The following is a 17879-nucleotide window of genomic DNA, read 5'->3' as shown; positions in this document are numbered from 1 at the left end:
ACATTCTGCTCCAGCCTTTACGATTATGTTTGTTAGTTTGTTTCTTTGTTAAGACAGTGGTGCCTGCTACAGCAAGGTGCTACAACAGCAGGTGAGGCGAATCTCTCCACCAACACACACTCACACACTCCACGGCTTAACATGAGTACCTTTGGTCCTGAAGGACATCATAATTCATGATTTGGTGTCCTGTGAGAAGGAATGGTTCTCTGTAGCACTAACACCTTAAACTTTAGCAGTTTTTACATGTGAATAAGCCCCTTTCAGACACGCAGCTCGTCACGTTAAAGTCATTTGGACCTATCGAATGTTCCAGAACACAAAACACAAAGCTGGTTTGAACTGGATATCATCACAATATCACAAGGCCACGGCAGCACAAATTATACAAATAAAATGATTAAATGTATGTCTCGGTTCCTCTATAGAGGCCTAAAGAGTATTTGCTCTTTAAGCTTCGGGCTATGATCAATGTGGTCCAACAAGAACTCAGTTTCCTATTAGCAGTTTAAAAAGGTTAGTTATTAATCATTAGAGATTCGTGAATAGGATGAGTTGTTTGTGTTTGTTTATGACTGGTGTTTTTCTATTTCTTTATGAATATTTAGCTTTAAGAGCACTGAAAAAAGTACCACGTAATTAAACATATTCTATGAAAAGACACTGAAACACTGTCAATGAGCAATTTTACGTTTGAGGAAACTGTAGTCATTTCAGATTGATGCTTAAAATGATTTTATTTCCCCATGCAGCATGGGGCAAAAGAGGTAGAAATAAAAATAAAAACATTAAAACCAACACACCGCCAATCATTTTTCAAGTAACATTCAGGCTAACTGCATGGACGAAATGATAAATATCCTGTATATAAAAGTGTTCAAATACAGCATACAGGCACGAGAGTCCCTATTACTTGTCATTCTGTATTAGGACATTATAGTATAAAAAAGCAGCAGAATAAAATAAACTAATACAATGTGAAATTAATAAGTTGGAACGGGTGGTCGCTTCTCACACTGACTATGCACATTAATCAAGATTTGAACACTATTCATCATTAACATCATGACTTTTCAACTCCAACACTACTTCTCGTTCACCTGGTACTAAATACTGAGTATGGTGAATATTTCCATTAATTAACACACTAAATCACCATGTCTGAAAAGGGCTTCACTCCCGTACAAAATGTCTGCATAAAGCCAGGAGAGAAATTCAGTATGCCCATTTCATTTTGCATCCCCCTTGCAGCCATGTTTTTTGTCTATTCTGTATGCGTAGTGAGAATTAGTCAAGCCCCGAGTCAATCAGATAAAAACAACATTAGTGCTAAAATCCTCTTGGCATCCTGTCACCTTCGCCAGAGGAGAATACAGAGTCAACAGCAATGATATGGTCACTGACTGTAGTCAGAAAGGCCTCCAGGATAGGATTAGTGTGCTTTCTCTGTGCAGTGTTCCTTCTCATCACTAGGTGGTGGTGTTCACCTGGACACTGTCGCCTCTTCCCCACACCATGGGTTTCCTTTCTGGATGAGTGAGCCGCTGATGGGACACCATCATCAATAATTTATTTCAAGTCAAAAAACAAATGAAAAAGCAGCTTGAAATCCAAGAGAAGCTGGTGCTGTCTTTGTTTGAAAGCCTGGACGTCCTCTTTCAGTTCTCCCACCATCTTTCCTTCTCTCCATCCTTTAATACACCCATCTGTTGTGGAGCTATGGCGCTCTCAGTGTGGACATGCTTCCATCCATCATCCTTTCATTCATTTCGTTAATGCATCCATCTTTCTGGAGGTCTGGTTTGTGTCCTTGTACTCCCAGTTGGCCCTGCTGGTGTCAGTCACTGGTATTGGAGGTAATTTTTCAGGGACTGGGGCAGGGGGAGGCCCTCGATCTCCTGAAGCCGCTCCCGACCCAGCGCCATGCGGGCCGCACGCCGACACAGGTCCATCAGAGGGAGGGGCTCGGCTGAGGAGGGGGACAGAGAGAGAGATTAGACAAAACAATAACAAAGGATATGTGAAACAAATCTTTTTTAAATGACTTGTGTAACGTGTGATTTACAACTGTTATGGCTGGTGTTAGATTTGTTGATGTGTGTGCTTATGCCTTGACCTTTTATACATGCATTACACACCTTAATATGTGTGATGCATGCATGAATGACAGAAGTAGAGAGTGGTGATGCACACCTTTAAATATTTAAACCTCCTCCTCATACACATACAATGACACCTGTTTGGCTAGCATATATTACACATTACATTAAGTTCATTTTAAACACATCTGTCAGACCCACTTTCTCTCCAGCTGAAAACGTTTGATAGGTAAACAGTGTAACTGTTAAAAAAAGGGGATAATATAGTCAACATTTAAAAAAAAATGAAACTTGCAATAAGAGTGCCATGTATATCTGTGAGCTGCTGGCCAGTCTCGTCTGTGACCTTCCTCCTCCCACCGGGGTGAAGGAGGAAACAGACACAGGAGTCTGACTGCAGGACACACAGAGGAGGAGGACTGGTGCTGCATGGTGATGTTGTTGTTATGTTTTTAATTGTCCATAGTCATAAAATGTGTCTTAATGGCAATCTGCAAAACTCACAAACTTCAAAAAATCATAATCATTTGCCTTTAGAGTTAATGTGAGCCAACACATTAGTCATTTTATCTTGGCACAGATATAGATGTTAGGTTTACTTTGCTCTGATCTGCAGGTTATACCGTAGAAGTCCCTAAATAAAGATTTATTATATTATTTAAAAAAAATGTTAGGTAGCATCTTTATATTTCTTTGTGGCGATCATTTCTATTACCAGGTAAATTGATATAACTGGCTAAGTTCTTGTGAGCTTTTTCTCATATCATTTTCCATTAATTGTATAGTTTTATCTGGCAACACAATTAGATGATAGGCCTTGTTTGACTGCCTCTCAGTAACAATCAAATATAAAGAAGACATGGCGGTAATGTAGTAGAAAAGGCTCCAAGTATCAGGTGATTTGGTGAAGGTGATGGTGTTTTGTATCTGATGGAGAAAAGTCTGAGATCCAGTTTTCCTGACATCAAACTCACTTTCACGCATAGAGGTCACTACAGTGGACAGCTTTTCAAAAGGTGTTTTCTTGTATATGCATGGGTTTTGATGGCAGCCACTACATAGGACCCTATTGCATCCTCCCATACACTGGCACTCACTGCCAAGTCAGTGTAAGTGCATGATAAATGTCTCTAAACCAAGATGAACGACAGAAAGCCAGATGGACCAAGTCACCTGCCGATATCCTGCCAATCCTTTCATGGAAAGCGCTCCCTGCAGGTATAAAACATTAGGTGACATCAAGTAACAACTAAGGAATCATATCATTCATAAATTGTCAAAGTATTAATTTTATGTTTGCAGGAAATCATGATTATTCGCCTGTCCACTAAAGTGGACGTCATGCATCACTGGCTATATTTCAACTACAATTTATACTGTTACTGCTACTGTTCTTCTTGAAAATACTTCATTTGCAATATATTTTGGGGCCTTAAATATATATACTCAAGTTATTATAATGTAATTTTAAGTTTGCACATCTTTATTTATCATTTTTTCCAAATGTACAGGTTTTCAGTTTAGACTTTAACGCATACTGTCCAACTGAGTGGACATATAAAACATTTGTTTTCTAAATTTGAAAAAACTAGATAAACAAAAACTAAAGTTAAAATCTTGTTTGTCATGCCCCAGAGCTATAAAAACACTTGGTAAAAAAATCCTGAGTGAGGCTTTCATAATTCATGCATGAAAGGGTTAAAGAAACAATAAACAAATACAAAGATAATCTTGCTTATTTAATGCAACGTATCTTCTCTTTGTCCTTCTCCCCTGATCCAGTTTTATCAGCTTGGCTTATAGCTTCCTCCAAATTGATTTTACAGTATCATCTTTTCCAATTAATAGTAATGACCACGTCTGGCCGCATTACACAGCAGAGTGGGAGGGAGGACAGGGACACGTTACGGAACTGAACTCCATAATCCAAAACACATCCCGCTCACCCCTCCTCAAACCTTTCAACACTCGCAGTCTGACGCATGCTGTACACACACATGACTCACTGAACTGAACCATACAGGCAACACCTTTAAAGGTCACCTATTATGCAAAATCCACTTTTTCACGTCTTTTATACATAAGCCTGTGTCCCCTCTGTGTAAAGGGATTCTGAGAGTTTCAGGAAAAAGGATTCGCTCACTTTTTCTCCTGATCCATTTATATAACAACCTGTCTGAAAATGAGCTGATCAGATTTTGGCCACTTTATGATGTCATAACGATGTTTTGGGTTGAGTAACTATTAGCCAATCTCCAACCAACCAAGGTAACCCCCCCCCCCCACACCTTATCACCTGAATCTCCTCCTAGAGCAGTATTGTGTTCTTTTTAAGGGGCGTGGGGAGTGGCTCCTTATTTTCATCTAAAGTAACAGACACAGAATCAGCACTTTTGAAACAGGGCTGAAACAGAGGGGATTATGGGATGCTACAATGATCTGTTTGGTGTTTGGAGCCACACACTTCAGAGACATGTTTTGTATATATCTGAGACCTATGATAAAGTAATGAAAAACAGTATAATAGGGGACCTTTAATACAAATGCTAAAAGTACACTAAGAAGTAGGTCCATGAGCATCCAAAAATGAATATGGAGTCAGCAGTTGCAAACATATTTCCCACCTTTAGAACAACTCATTCAGATGGAGAGAGAAAACTATTAAAAATAAAGATTTGAAGTGTAGACGAACATCTCAAATCACTGAACGTGTGACGTTGCTGAAAAAGGACTCTCCTCAGTGGAGATCCCCTTTGAGATAATGTGTGCCTTGTAACAGGCTGTAATTAGTGGAACGTGTCTTGTTTTGGAGGTGTGAAGTGCTTTGTGAGGAACCTCAATGACAGGAACACAGCTGGTGTGTCTCTCCCTGCTGCTTGTTTAGGAAAACACACACACACTTCCATCACCCGTTGTAAATCTGAACATCCTTCGCCACCTGCTTCTGTGGTTGCACCGCTGTTAAACCAACAGGACACACACACACACACACACACACACACACACACACACACACACACACACACACACACACACACACACACACACACACACACACACACACACACACACACACACACACACACACACACACACACACACACACACACACACACACACACACACACACACACACACACACACACACACACACACACACACACACACCACACACACACACACACACACACACACACACACACACACACACACACACACACACACACACACACACACACACACACACACACACACACACACACACACACACTTTACAGCAGTGTCCTTGCAATGTCACATTAATGCTCATCCACGCTCCTAGAAACCAGTTCTTCACCTGCGTACAGATGACCGGGATGACAGTGTTGATTTTTCCGTTTGGCCTCTGTTTGACTCTCAATGACGCTGCCATTGTGAGAGCGGCTCTCGTCACATTAACAGGAGACACAGCAGATGAAGGCCTTTGTATGGTGGCTGAGTGGCATCAAATGAGGATACAGTGAGGCACAGATATGGGATTCAACTTCAATTTTCCGGAGATTGGCCGATCAATTAATAGACTCATCGTTTTGGCTGTATGTATGAACATATAGAAAATGACATGAAAAGAGAAGCTCATAATGGCTTGTAAGCGTGTATGTAGTGAGAGTAGTGAATGCTGGTGAACATCAGAGCAGACTCATTAACAGCTCTATATATAGAGCCAACAGGAATAAATGGGGAGGCTCAGCCGCTTTAATGCCACCCTGGATCCTGACCAGAGAGACAGGAAGTGTTCACTGACACCTGCTTACTATTGGCTGATGTCTGCTGTTCGTTACAGTGCTCCAACCAAAACAACTTATTTACTTGGAATCTTGAAAAAAATCAATAACTAAACGTGTACAAAATCTATAATTCGACAGCAAAAACATGGTGTTGAAAGACCAACAACAACAACATTATGTTGATACACACCTATTCTTATACAGGCACACAAACACTGTGCTAACAAACTAAAGAAAAATGCTAATTTGTTCTGTTGACTTCCAGAGTCAACTTAAACCACATAGTAGGTATATGAAAATGTCAATTTGAGATTATCGTGGATGAAACTCATTTGGAGTCTTAGTGAGTAAGCAGTGTGTGCGGGATGTGTGCATGTAGCTACGGTAACAAGGGGAGTACGTTTGTACTAGACCCAATTAATTTGAGCATGCTCTTTAGTGCTCAGTTATGCAGAGACAATTTCAGCAACACTGTGGTTACTGAGAGGAAGGAGACTCTGTGTTATTCTGGCTCTTTCCCTCTGAGAAAACACACTTAGCTTGAAATAAGTAAAAATAAGACTGAAGAAAACCTCTGTCGTGAAATACTACAGAGGAGTCGTTTCTCAATGTGAAATTATCAAAGACACACTGCTTTTTGTGTCAAATAATCTCAGGAATATTTTATGCAGCCTATATCTATAGTCTACTATAAATAATGAGTTCTAGTGATTACCCAATGTATTATAATTGCTTCTATATAGCTTTTTTATTAGACATTAAGATGTCTAAGTGTGGGTAACAGACATCTAAAAGCAATAGAAAAGATTATGGCATATTTTAAACGTGTTATAAGGCTGTTCATTTTGTAAATTTACAAATGGTCAAGCTCAAAATGAATCATCTGCTGCCATCCAGATGTATGTAACGACCTTGTTTTGTGTTATACAAGTAATTAACTGGGCTTTATAACTACTTTTGCGATACTCAGCGCATTAACGATGAGATCTGTTCTTAATGACACTTTTCCCATCACGTCTTATCCTATCAGCATCTCCTAAAAGAGATGAGGGGCCCTAATGAGGAGAGAACCTGAGGAGGATGATCAGCAGCAGGTCATTTCCCCGGCTGCATCATTACACATCCGCTGCATTAACAAGTAAACGCTTCAAAATGCTGCAGGACTTAGTTACATCATCACTGTGAATGTTTATCTGTTTATTTATAGGACATACAGAGGATGATTTTGTGACACTCCCATTGAACTAACAGTTTTCTTAGGACAGATAATAATGTTTTTAAAGAGCGCATCCCTTCAGGGATGAATTAAAATGTGTTAGTTCAACTGTGAGATGAATGCTGAACGACCCCTGTGGGAAAGCTGCCCCATTACTGCAGAAAAGAAAATTAAAAACAGAAAAAGTCGATGAAGAGCCATGTGAAGTTCCTCTTTGCTTCTCACACGTTGACAGCCCTGGGACTCAAAGTGCATCCTGTTAGCATCTTGTTGTTTTCCTCACAAACTGCTGGGATGGATTTATATGAAGGTGGCAGACCTCTATGAATGTTGTAATGAGGTTTTACTGATGAGCGCTACTGGATGTGTAAAGGCGTCCCAGCTGTAGTGAACACATCTTACCCGATGAGACATTTGATATGGATATGAATGGTGACCGGGGGTCTGTTGCGACGGGAACAAGAAGTAATAGGGGCACGCAGTGTGACATGACGCTTGTAATGAGATGCAGCGCACAGCAGCACAGGGCAGGGTTTACTGTCTGGAGACAATGATAATGGGGGAGAGGGTGAAATGGCAACCACAGCATCACGTTTATGATGGATGTAAGAGTGACCTGGGGGGAGGGATGGGAGCTAAACAAAGCCTGACAAATGATGAGTGAGTACTTCCAAGGGAAACAACGGAGAAAAATGAGAGGAAGATGAAACCTTTAAAATGCAAACTGAAATCAAAATGATTCAGGGAGAATAAATAGGATTATTATGCTCATTAGGTTTAAATTCACTTCATAGCAGTGATGGAAGACGTACTAGTTTTTTAGTTCAGTAAAATTACTTACATCACATTCCAGAAATACTCTTAAAATGATACTGAAGTAAAAGTACAAAAGTATAATGGTCAAAATCTAATTAAAGTCAAAGTAATCCTTTAAGATGATATCACTGGATTATAGATATTGGTGCATCAACATGTTCATTACTTTAATGTTGCAGCTGGTCAATGTTGAGCTCATTGGAATTACTTTATACACTCCTGGGTAGCTTCACTTATAATAATAATAATAATAATATATCATCATTTCTTTGGTCAAATCAATGAAGTAGAGTTTAAGGGTACAACATGATGTCTGAATGGTAGTAGAAGTAAAAAGGAACAGGAAATCAGAAATACTCAAGTATATTAAGAACCTCTAAATTGTATTAAAGCACAATACATCCGAGTTAATATACTTAGTTATTTTCCACCTCTGCCTTAAAGAACATCCTGAGTTGTGGAACGACTAACTCACACGTTGCAAATTGATGAAACGCTCACGAAAACCTGATCCTCTCCTCTTCCTCTCTCTCGTCTCCATCAGCTCCATCTCATTGGTAATACAACACCTCTGCTCTTCCTCTGCCTGCTTTCTTCTCTACTCCTCAAGGCCCTTCTTTCACACTATTCTTTTATCTTTGTTCCCTCTCTTTTTACTCTCCAAGGTCAGAGTGTTTGATCATCACTGCTGGCTGAAAGCTGCGTTATCCTAGAAATGTCAACAGGAGACAGAAAACAGGTGTGTTTAGCCTGATGACAATGCAGTTTTGATCGTAATCCGGTAGCTGTTGAAAGCTTCTAAGCCCGAGAGGTTGAAGAATTTAGAGGAGCATGTAATCCTTTAATCCTTTAATTAAAGTCGATATAATACGAAAATGTACAAAACTGTAATTAATGGGCTTCAACACAACAATGGTGGTAAAATGTGGAGTAATGTACAACCCCAGCGCTGTGTACATATACACAGAGTAATCAGTCACAGGCTACAACAACCAACGGATCAATAACGTGACATTGAGCTTTCTCTTTCCTAATCCAACACTAGACTCTGGACCTATTGCAATGTGCTTTGCTTTAAACATGAAACACCTGAAAGGCCTTCGATTTACACAACGTAAATCCACAACATATTGACACGTAGAAAAGCAAAGCACATGAATATGCAAGGTCACAGATATAGTCAATCAAAGCGAAAAACACAAACGTCTCAAAAATCAATAAAGATTGGAGAAAAACTCGAATGGTGTTAAGTAAACAAACACCAGAACCCAGCTATGCATCAACAGAGGCTTCAAGGGCAAACGCACCAGACAGAGTCACGTGTGCTATTCAATCCTTTTTTGTACAAAGTGAAATGTGTCTGTGTGGCTCGAACTACTTTAAACATGTCAAATGATATCCGGCTGGAGTGGACTTCAAGGATCTCTGTCTGACAGCAGAGAAGTGTTCCTCTGCATTACATCATGGCAGGCAAATGGACACGCATGTTTCCAGCTGCAAAGCAGATGTTCAAATAAGATATTTAGAGTAACATCTCAGCATGTTCATGTTTTGCTGTGTTTGAGCCCGGGGTGGACAATCCATCCATATATCGATTCAATGATTAATGACCATGATCATTAAAAACATCATCGTTATGAAACGCCTTTATTTTGGAATTCGTATATCCATATCTTTCCAGCACATATTGCTTTTGAATTGTCTGGAAGAGCCCATTAATAACATTGTCAAATTAGAATTGATTTGCTTCTTCTTCTTTTTTTGCACATAACTTGTTTAGTGAGTTACTCAGATGAGTACCAGGAGACAGCGTTTGGTACTCACCCCACACGAAGTGTGGTCCTCCTCAGTGTCTCTTTCACTGTCCTCTATTTACACTTCTTGCATGCTAGATGATGAAGATGATGAAGATGCACCTCCCTGTCTCTTTTTAAGCCTCCGATTTGCTTTCCCCAAAACGTGTTGCCAAAACTGTGAAGTCCTTGCATTTCCTGAGGCCAAGGGGAAGGATCAAATACTAAGAAATGATCACATGACTTGAAGTCATATCTGATTTCAGATGTGGGAAGTTACAAAGTACACTTCTTCAAGTACTGTACTTAGGCTAAGTACAATTTTGAGTTATTTGTACTTTACTTGACTTTGATCTAATTTGTAAAATTAGCTGCACCTTTACCAACACTTTAATGATCAATCATTACAAAACACATCATATATATTATTCTGAAATGGACCAATCTGCACAATGACTACTTTTACTTTTGGTACTTTAACTATATTTTGATGATAATACTTTTCTAATTTTACTTTTGAATGCAGGACTTTTATTGTAACAGAGTAACACTCTGGTACTTCTACTTTTACTCAAGTACAAGATCTGAGTACTTCTTCCACCTCTGTCTGATTTCAAACTCTTCCATAACACCCTAAGTAAGTTTGCAACCGTGTGTTTTACTCCACTTTGTTGTAAATAAAACTGCAGCAGCTTGACCACAGAGCGTGAACGTTGTGATCAGCTGATTTTGGGCAGTTCTCCAGTGTGTGCGCGGGGCACAGAGTGTGCACAGGGGAGTCTTCCGCTGCAGCCAGTTGGCGGAGTTTTGGCACAATTCTGTTGTTCATACCGACGTTAACCCTGTCTGTGCACACGGCGACCAACTCTGTTGTCCGGTGATCTAAGCCTCTGCCTCCTGTAAGCTTCACAGGTCCGTCGGTTATGTCCTGCGCGGCAAGAGTTTTTGCAGGGAGCGAAACGGCAACGTAGCTGCTTAATGTCTTTTTTTTTTTTTTTGGACATGTCTCGTAGTTTACTCCATTGACTGTTGACAAGAAACACGTGTAGACGAAATAGTGTTTTGTTTAGATGTTTTGAGGTACGCAAAGGTGACACAAGTGACGTTACGCAATTCAGATTGTTGCCGCGCATGCGTACCTGCGTACCAGTTATGTGCACTCCTGTATATAACATTTAAATGCTGATGATTGTGTTAAATGGAAATATATTATGTTGCGTATAACGGTCACAGGTCAATGAATTTATTCTTAACGGCTTTTTTATAAACAGCAAGTATCAAATTGTTGTCAAAACAATTTTGTATAACTTCCTACTGTATTCAATATTTTGCTTTACTTTCCAACCGACACACTGTAAAGAAAAATCAATCAATTAAAGAAACAAAAGTAGAAACCATTGTGACAGCATATTCTACGCTGACAGTTTCCATACTAGAGCACTTTAAGGCTGCTTTTAAGGATTTTCTAGAGAGCGTACTGTGTTCCTACATACATTCAGTAAATCAGCAAAACAATCGAAGTAGACATTCGAGCAGCTTTGACTTTTATCATCCTCAGTTGGAAACATGTCTCTGGCAGTCCTTGAAGGCCTTTGTTTGACATGAATACAAACACTTTTCAAAAGACACCAAAGTTAGCCAATTAGGTAGCCACTTCAACAATTCGGCTTTAATTGTCATCTTGGCTTAAAAAGTGAGGACGCTTAGCTAAATCTTGCTTCCTCATTACACCAACTCCAAATGTGAGAAGCAACTCAAAGACTGAGCTCTGAAAAAATGCCAAATCAAAATGGAGACATTGGTAGACCAGAAGTACACTGTGCAATGAGACAATTTAAACCTTATGTATTTTACTTTTACAGCTCTACTACACTGCATGAAGACCGGTGACCAACTACGTCAATGTCCCTTACTGTACTTTATAATACTACATGTACAACAATCTTTATATATACACAGTCTATAAAAACAACACAATGCAGTGTAACACATGTGATGCCTGAAAATCAGATCTACTGAGAGAGGACTGTAAAGACAGCTCAATATTGTTTCATTCACTTCTGAACAGAAACTGCAATCTTGAAAACCTTTCCTAACAAAGTAACAAAACTGAAAATAAGAAACACATCTCACTTGATACAACACAACAAAGGTAAGGATTAGCAGGAGGTGCAGCTTTACTCTTTGAGCACAGCGTCCTCAAACACACAAGACGCTCATCTACAAAAGCTCCATCGCCCTTCAGAGCCACCGAGGGAAGTTGGCATTATCCATATCTAATGTACCTCAGGAGGAGTCCTGTAGCCTCCTCCCATGCGCTTTGTCAAACAATTTCCAGCACAATCCCATTTAACAACACACTCAAGCAGCATGTTGTGCAGAACTAATGCAGTAACGTTGCTACATTCATGGAGGATTTGCCCTTTTGTACTAAAAAAGGAAGCTGCCGCAGGGTGGAACAATAACGGCTACAAACTGAGTCGTACCAATACAGTCCCACACAGCTATTTGATTGATTGATTTGATTGATATGATCAGTGAAAATGGCCATGACATGGGACCTTTAAGAGAGGAAGGTGTGAACAGCCTTTTTTTCTGATTTCCTCCGTGAACAAACTCCATCTGGACATATTTGGTAAAAAGTTTACTTTGGTGCTTGAATGGTTTGTGCAGATCCTGCAGTATGAGTCATGTCTTACCGCTACATAAGTGTCACAGAGAGATGGACACTGTGGGCAGAGCAGAGAGGAGTTGGTGGTAACACAAGCCGCGACAGAGTTTCTTTTTAAAGCCCTACCATCCTGCATTACTGTAAATCTACTGTCCACTGCCTCCTCTGGGAGAGGAGGCGAGAGTGATAAGAGAAGCAGGAGGAGGGAAGTAGATGTGGAAAAATGAAGGAAGAGAGAGATGAAGCAGAGAAAGATTAGAGGAGAGAGAGGGGGATGGACACAAAGAGGACAGAGGGCGATAGGAAAGGAGAGCACAGTCTGACCCTCATATATCCTTGACAGTTACCAACTGCAGGCAGGCGGACCTTAGTCATAACAAATGTCATCATTACAGGAAATATGTTGGCGTAATTGACTGAGCCCACTCTCAATCATTTGTCTTGCTTGCATGCTGTTTTTCAAACATGCTTATCCCTCATTAGTCCCCGAGTGTAATCTGTGGAGAAACGGCTGATGTTAATCCACTGTGGCATTTCCAAAAAAATGTAAATAGCAAAACGAGTAACCTGGTTAATCCGACCGAGAATTAATTAAAACAAATGGCAAACCTTCATAAACAAAAATGAAAAGGATGTATAATTGCTTAAAGCTTTACTGATCCATATTTCTGTCTGCGGAAGTGTTTACTTAAAAACCTTCAAACTCGGCATTTCCCCTCAGCTCTAACAAGCACCATGTTGGTGTCTTTTAGCTAAATGTTTGGTTTCACAGCCCATATCTTTACAGCGTCGGCTAACACAAGCATTGGCATTTGGCCACCTATCAGACATATCCTTTTCTGTAAAGAACATGAATTATCTTTACAAGATAGAATATCTATATTTTATAGCAACCGAACTGTTCAAATCTATTTATAAATACATTCTGCTTATTAGATCATCATGTGGACATAATAGGCAGCATCATTAGACAAGGCAACATCATTATATGGACTATTAGGAAAGCGTACTGTACAATACTTAATGTATTGTGTGTCAGATAAAAGAACAAAAATAGACTTAAGACAAAACAGATGAAATCGAGACAGATCGAAGGTAGAATCGAAAGAGTAAAGATCAGAGGGCCGAACAAAGAAAACACACAGAGGTACGAGAAAAAGGCTAAAGGTGAGATTGAGAGGACACTTTGCTGCTGTGTCCTCAGTGGATAACGTTTAAATGAAGGAGGGAAAAGCACACTCACACACTTACTGTATAAGAAAAACAAAACCTGGCTGATCCCTCCCTGGCTTTTCTCAGGTCAGAAAACCTGTGTGTTTATCCGTTTATTCACACATACACACTGAAGACGGGTTATAGGTAAGAGACCGAACATTGCAGTGTAGTACTCCATGGTTTAATACAAGACTGATTTACAGGACGAGGTAAAAGTACTTCCTTTTAGACTAAAATACAACCCTACAGTGTGTGTCATTACCACTAATGCTCACCTCCTTTCTGTACAACTGAACGCAACACGTCTGTACCTGCTGTCTGGAAACTGCCCAAAGTCATTCTGAGTAATGTCGGAAATCACTAAGTGGCAGAGGAATATAAAGATGTAATTTACAGCATTTCGTCACATATGAATGTGCTCCACTCCTACTGCAGCGTCTTGCACTTATACAAAGTTCAGGGACTAGCAATACACTATTATTTTTTTCTTGAAGAGCAGCGAAATTGCCGTTTCATGAGCTAATATATCCTGACATGTCTGACTTTGTCTAGTGAAGTCTTCGAAGAGAAAACACTCATTAAAATGTTCTCCCCCCTCGGGGTATACAGACTTCTCAGATGAACCCAGACCTTGTATGTAGAGCTCCAAAAACACCGGATCCAACAATTAAGGATGAAAACTGCTCAAAAAGAACAAACAATTCACACACATACTGAACACATGAATAGTCAACTATAATCTGTGAGAGGTGCAGGCTCAGATTTAGATGTCAGAATAACAAGCATGAGTGCACTGATAATGACAGAGAGACGGACACCCGCAAGTTCACACAGATTGTGATCGTTGAGCCGTGTAATATAAGAGGCCAAACGCTTGGAACAAAAGCTGTTATAACAACAACAAACAATTATAATGGAAGTAAACATGTACGAGGCTTCGGTGTACAACCAGGAATCTAAGGCGTTGAGGTTATGACAATTAGAGAAACATGATGGGTGTGTTTACGATACGCTGCTTCATCACTTCACTGTATTTTAGGCAATACATCTGGCGATTACACTGATTGGTTGATGTTTCTTTGTAATTGTATTTTGATGCAATCAATCAATCCGAATATTGAAATTACACTCACCAAAACAGCAATCTTCCATAAATGTACTGGAGGCACGTGCACACAACTCTTTTAAACTTGGTAAACACATTTTTGGAAAGTCTGCTCAAATGCTGGATACAATTGTATGCAGAAAAAGTATAATATATTGCCAATAAGCATTTTCATTTTGGTCTTTAACTATCGGGGCAGTGAGTTGTTAAGAGCTCTGCCATCAGCTCCAGATCTAAGACCAGTCCTCCAGTCAAATACACTGACAGATTTATGTTGGGAACAAATGTTTTCTCACATAAGTTGCTAATAAAACCTGCAGTGAATCACATCCTGAACATGCCGTTTAAAACATTCTTGAAAACGAATATTGCAGTAAGGTTGCAGTAAAGCTCTACAAGATAATTAAATAGATTCCCTTCTTCCTCCTACTCTTTTCTTTGCCTTTCATGACCTCAGTGATTTATCAATCTATAATGAGCATGCCAGAAAGAAACTAAATGCCATGTTCACAAATCTTTGGGAAGAAAGTTCAAGCCGTCAGCTGCAGATTAAAAGCTTCTCTTTCCACCAGCCTCACGTAAACTTAACATGTTGCTAGTTGATGCAAGACGAACAGGAAAAGAGATATACTAACACTCTGTTAGCCGGGGGCGGGACTAGCACAGTGAGGGTAGTGGACGCACGAGGTTAGGGTTTATCAGAGGAGTTTGTACCCCAAGAAGAGAAAACAGAACTACAGAGAGAGCTTTCTCCTCTGCATGTTGTTTTGCTGCTGATCTCTCTGCAGGATCTCACTGAACCAGAGAGGAGAGCGAATGAGAGGAGGATGGAGATCTTGACCTCTGAAGAATGGAGGCATACAAAGATGTTGTTCACATGTAAAGAGTGGCTGAGGGAGAGAGGGCGCAGCGTGGAGGAGAACATCCCATCGGGAGGTCCCACTGTGCTGAGGCTGATGGGAAAGTGTTGCTATCGATTCCAAGTGTTTGACAACAACACGGCTGATACCAGCAAGAGAGAAGGAAGCAGGAGGCCAAGGTAAGAGGAAACAGTAAGGGACTTTGTGAAAGTAAGAGCAGAGGAAATGAGGGAGAAAGTAAGAAGTAAGAATTGCAGGAGCATGTGTTAAGTAGAGGATGTTTTGCAGGAGGGCGGCTCTTTTCTCTTCACATGTACTGAAGGCTGGAAGAGGAATGGAGCCGGAGGGAGCAGAAGCTGAGAGCTCTACTGCTGGAGGCAGAGACGGATGTGTGTGAGGAGACAACAAAAGGCAGCCAAGACGAAGATAAACATGGAGCCACAGCAGGAGCACAGGTTAGAGACGGAAGAAGAAGAACAGGAGGGTAGCCTGGGGAAAGAGCAAGAGAACAAGGAAGAATGTGCGTGAAGAAAGATAAATAGAGGGGAAGATGGAGAGGAGAGAGCGAAAGTAAGGTTTGAGAGACTGAGCAGTGAGGAGGATGGATAGGATCCAAGCTCTGACAGCGGTGGAGAGCACTGAAGAGAACACTGGAGTGATGGCTCCATGGCCGCCTAATGGAGGTCAAAGGTCAGCCTTAGGTCAATTTATGCTGAAAGAAGTGTAGAAATATTTTTTACATCATTTTATGACGTGATGCAGACTTAAAAGTGTTCAAAACTCCATCAAGCACCATCTCAGGATAAATTACACATCTGCATAAGGAAATCATTTCTGCTTAAAGCCTTGTGGTTTGATTGGTTAGCACTTGGCTCTGTGGTGAATTATTTGTTCCTCACATTTTCAGTTCCCATGCAGGTTTGTTACTACAGTATGAAGCCTCTCATGGTAGGATTTCATAAATTGCATTTGTTTTGCTTCTAAAATGATCAGGAATGTGAGACATTGTGTGAACTCAGCCAGAACATTCCCAAACACTGGCAATGCTTCTGAAACGTGAGAATATGCAGGAATCTTGTACTCTAAAAAGTTAGGCACTAAAAAAGGAGAAAGGTTGCTGGACATTGAGGTTGTCATTATTATTTTCATTTCCTCACAATGAGGCAATCAATGTGACTGCCTGCAGTTATTTTTATGGCAGAACATCCATTTTATTATATCTGACCAAATCGTCAATTGGCTTCGGGGAATTGCTGTCTCTCCTCGGATGACACGGACAGTTAATCCCAATATCTGGCTCACAGTCATGATCCACACAAGGTCAGTCGTGTCGTAACCAACGAGGTCAGTGTCGGCCTGGGACATCAGGCTGGGCCAGAAAATCCCAAAATACACAAAAATCTGAAAAACAAACCTCTGTCCCTCACACTGGATTTGGTGACTGCTTTAAAACGGTTGGTCAGTGCATCTTTTGAGAAAGGAAATGATGGGGAACACAGTATCGATGTGTGAGGTACAGTAGAGCATCAGAGGGATGTCAGCTACAGACAATACTTTTTTTCTGAACAGCTTCCGTTAATTAGACATGGAAAGCCACTGTGACACTAATTGTGTTTGAGGCGTCTTCTGTGCGTCACCACTTACGAGCCTCTGAGACATGCAGTATGTTTACAGGATCTCACTGCAACACTACACCAGAGGCTCTCAGCTCCTCCTGGTTACTCTGCAGCAGAGAAATTATTTGCAAGTGTATCGGTTTAGGATCAAAGCCTACATGCATGTCTCTGCATGGCACAGGTATCAGCTTGATTCCAAAATGTAATACATTTTTTGAGAGGTTGTTGTGGAGCTGGACCCTGCTTTCACTTTAAAGTTGTTGTGACCTAAAATAAAGCATTAAAAAGGGGAACTCCATAACACATAAAGTATATATTAATGTCTTGGATATGTGTATAATAAGTTGTATAAGAAATGTTGTGTCTTTAAAGGGAGCTGCAGTAAATCTGAGCTGTATCGGTTGTATTTTGGGTAATGTAGGTGCCAGGGTATGACAATATGATTGCATTGAATAAAACATGATTTAATATTTTTTAGAAAAGAGAAAGCCCATTCTGAGTTTGACAATGTCGTAGGAGTACAACACCAGATCAGTAGAGTACTTTTACACTCTTTATGAATAATACATGATTAAAAAGTGTTATCGTTTATGGGAGTTAAACAGGATATACCTAGAACAAGTTAGGATAAGTTGACCTTTTGGTCTACAGACAAGTAACACTGAAGACTCTAAATGTGGGTCTGTATCCATCCAGCACAAAGGAACATCTTTTAGCTCAA

At 40.3% G+C, this 17879-nt stretch overlaps 1 protein-coding gene across 4 annotated transcripts in view; it reads right to left on the bottom strand.

The window, feature by feature from the left end:
* Window positions 1–718: 718 nt before the first annotated feature.
* Window positions 719–17879, bottom strand: part of LOC117462071 (SPRY domain-containing SOCS box protein 4-like) — a 68372-nt gene continuing 51211 nt past the window's right edge. For all 4 annotated transcript variants that reach the window (XM_034104140.1, XM_071206317.1, XM_034104139.2 and 1 more), the window contains exon 3: window positions 719–1969. In XM_034104140.1, coding sequence (XP_033960031.1) covers window positions 1842–1969 — 128 coding nt within the window. In that variant the 3' untranslated portion in view covers window positions 719–1841. The remainder of the gene's footprint in view (window positions 1970–17879) is intronic.

Source organism: Pseudochaenichthys georgianus, chromosome 17 (genome assembly GCF_902827115.2).
Source record: "Pseudochaenichthys georgianus chromosome 17, fPseGeo1.2, whole genome shotgun sequence".
NCBI lineage: Eukaryota > Metazoa > Chordata > Actinopteri > Perciformes > Channichthyidae > Pseudochaenichthys > Pseudochaenichthys georgianus.
The sequence above is the reverse complement of the archived record's forward strand: the minus strand, read 5'-3'. Positions and strand labels throughout refer to the sequence as shown.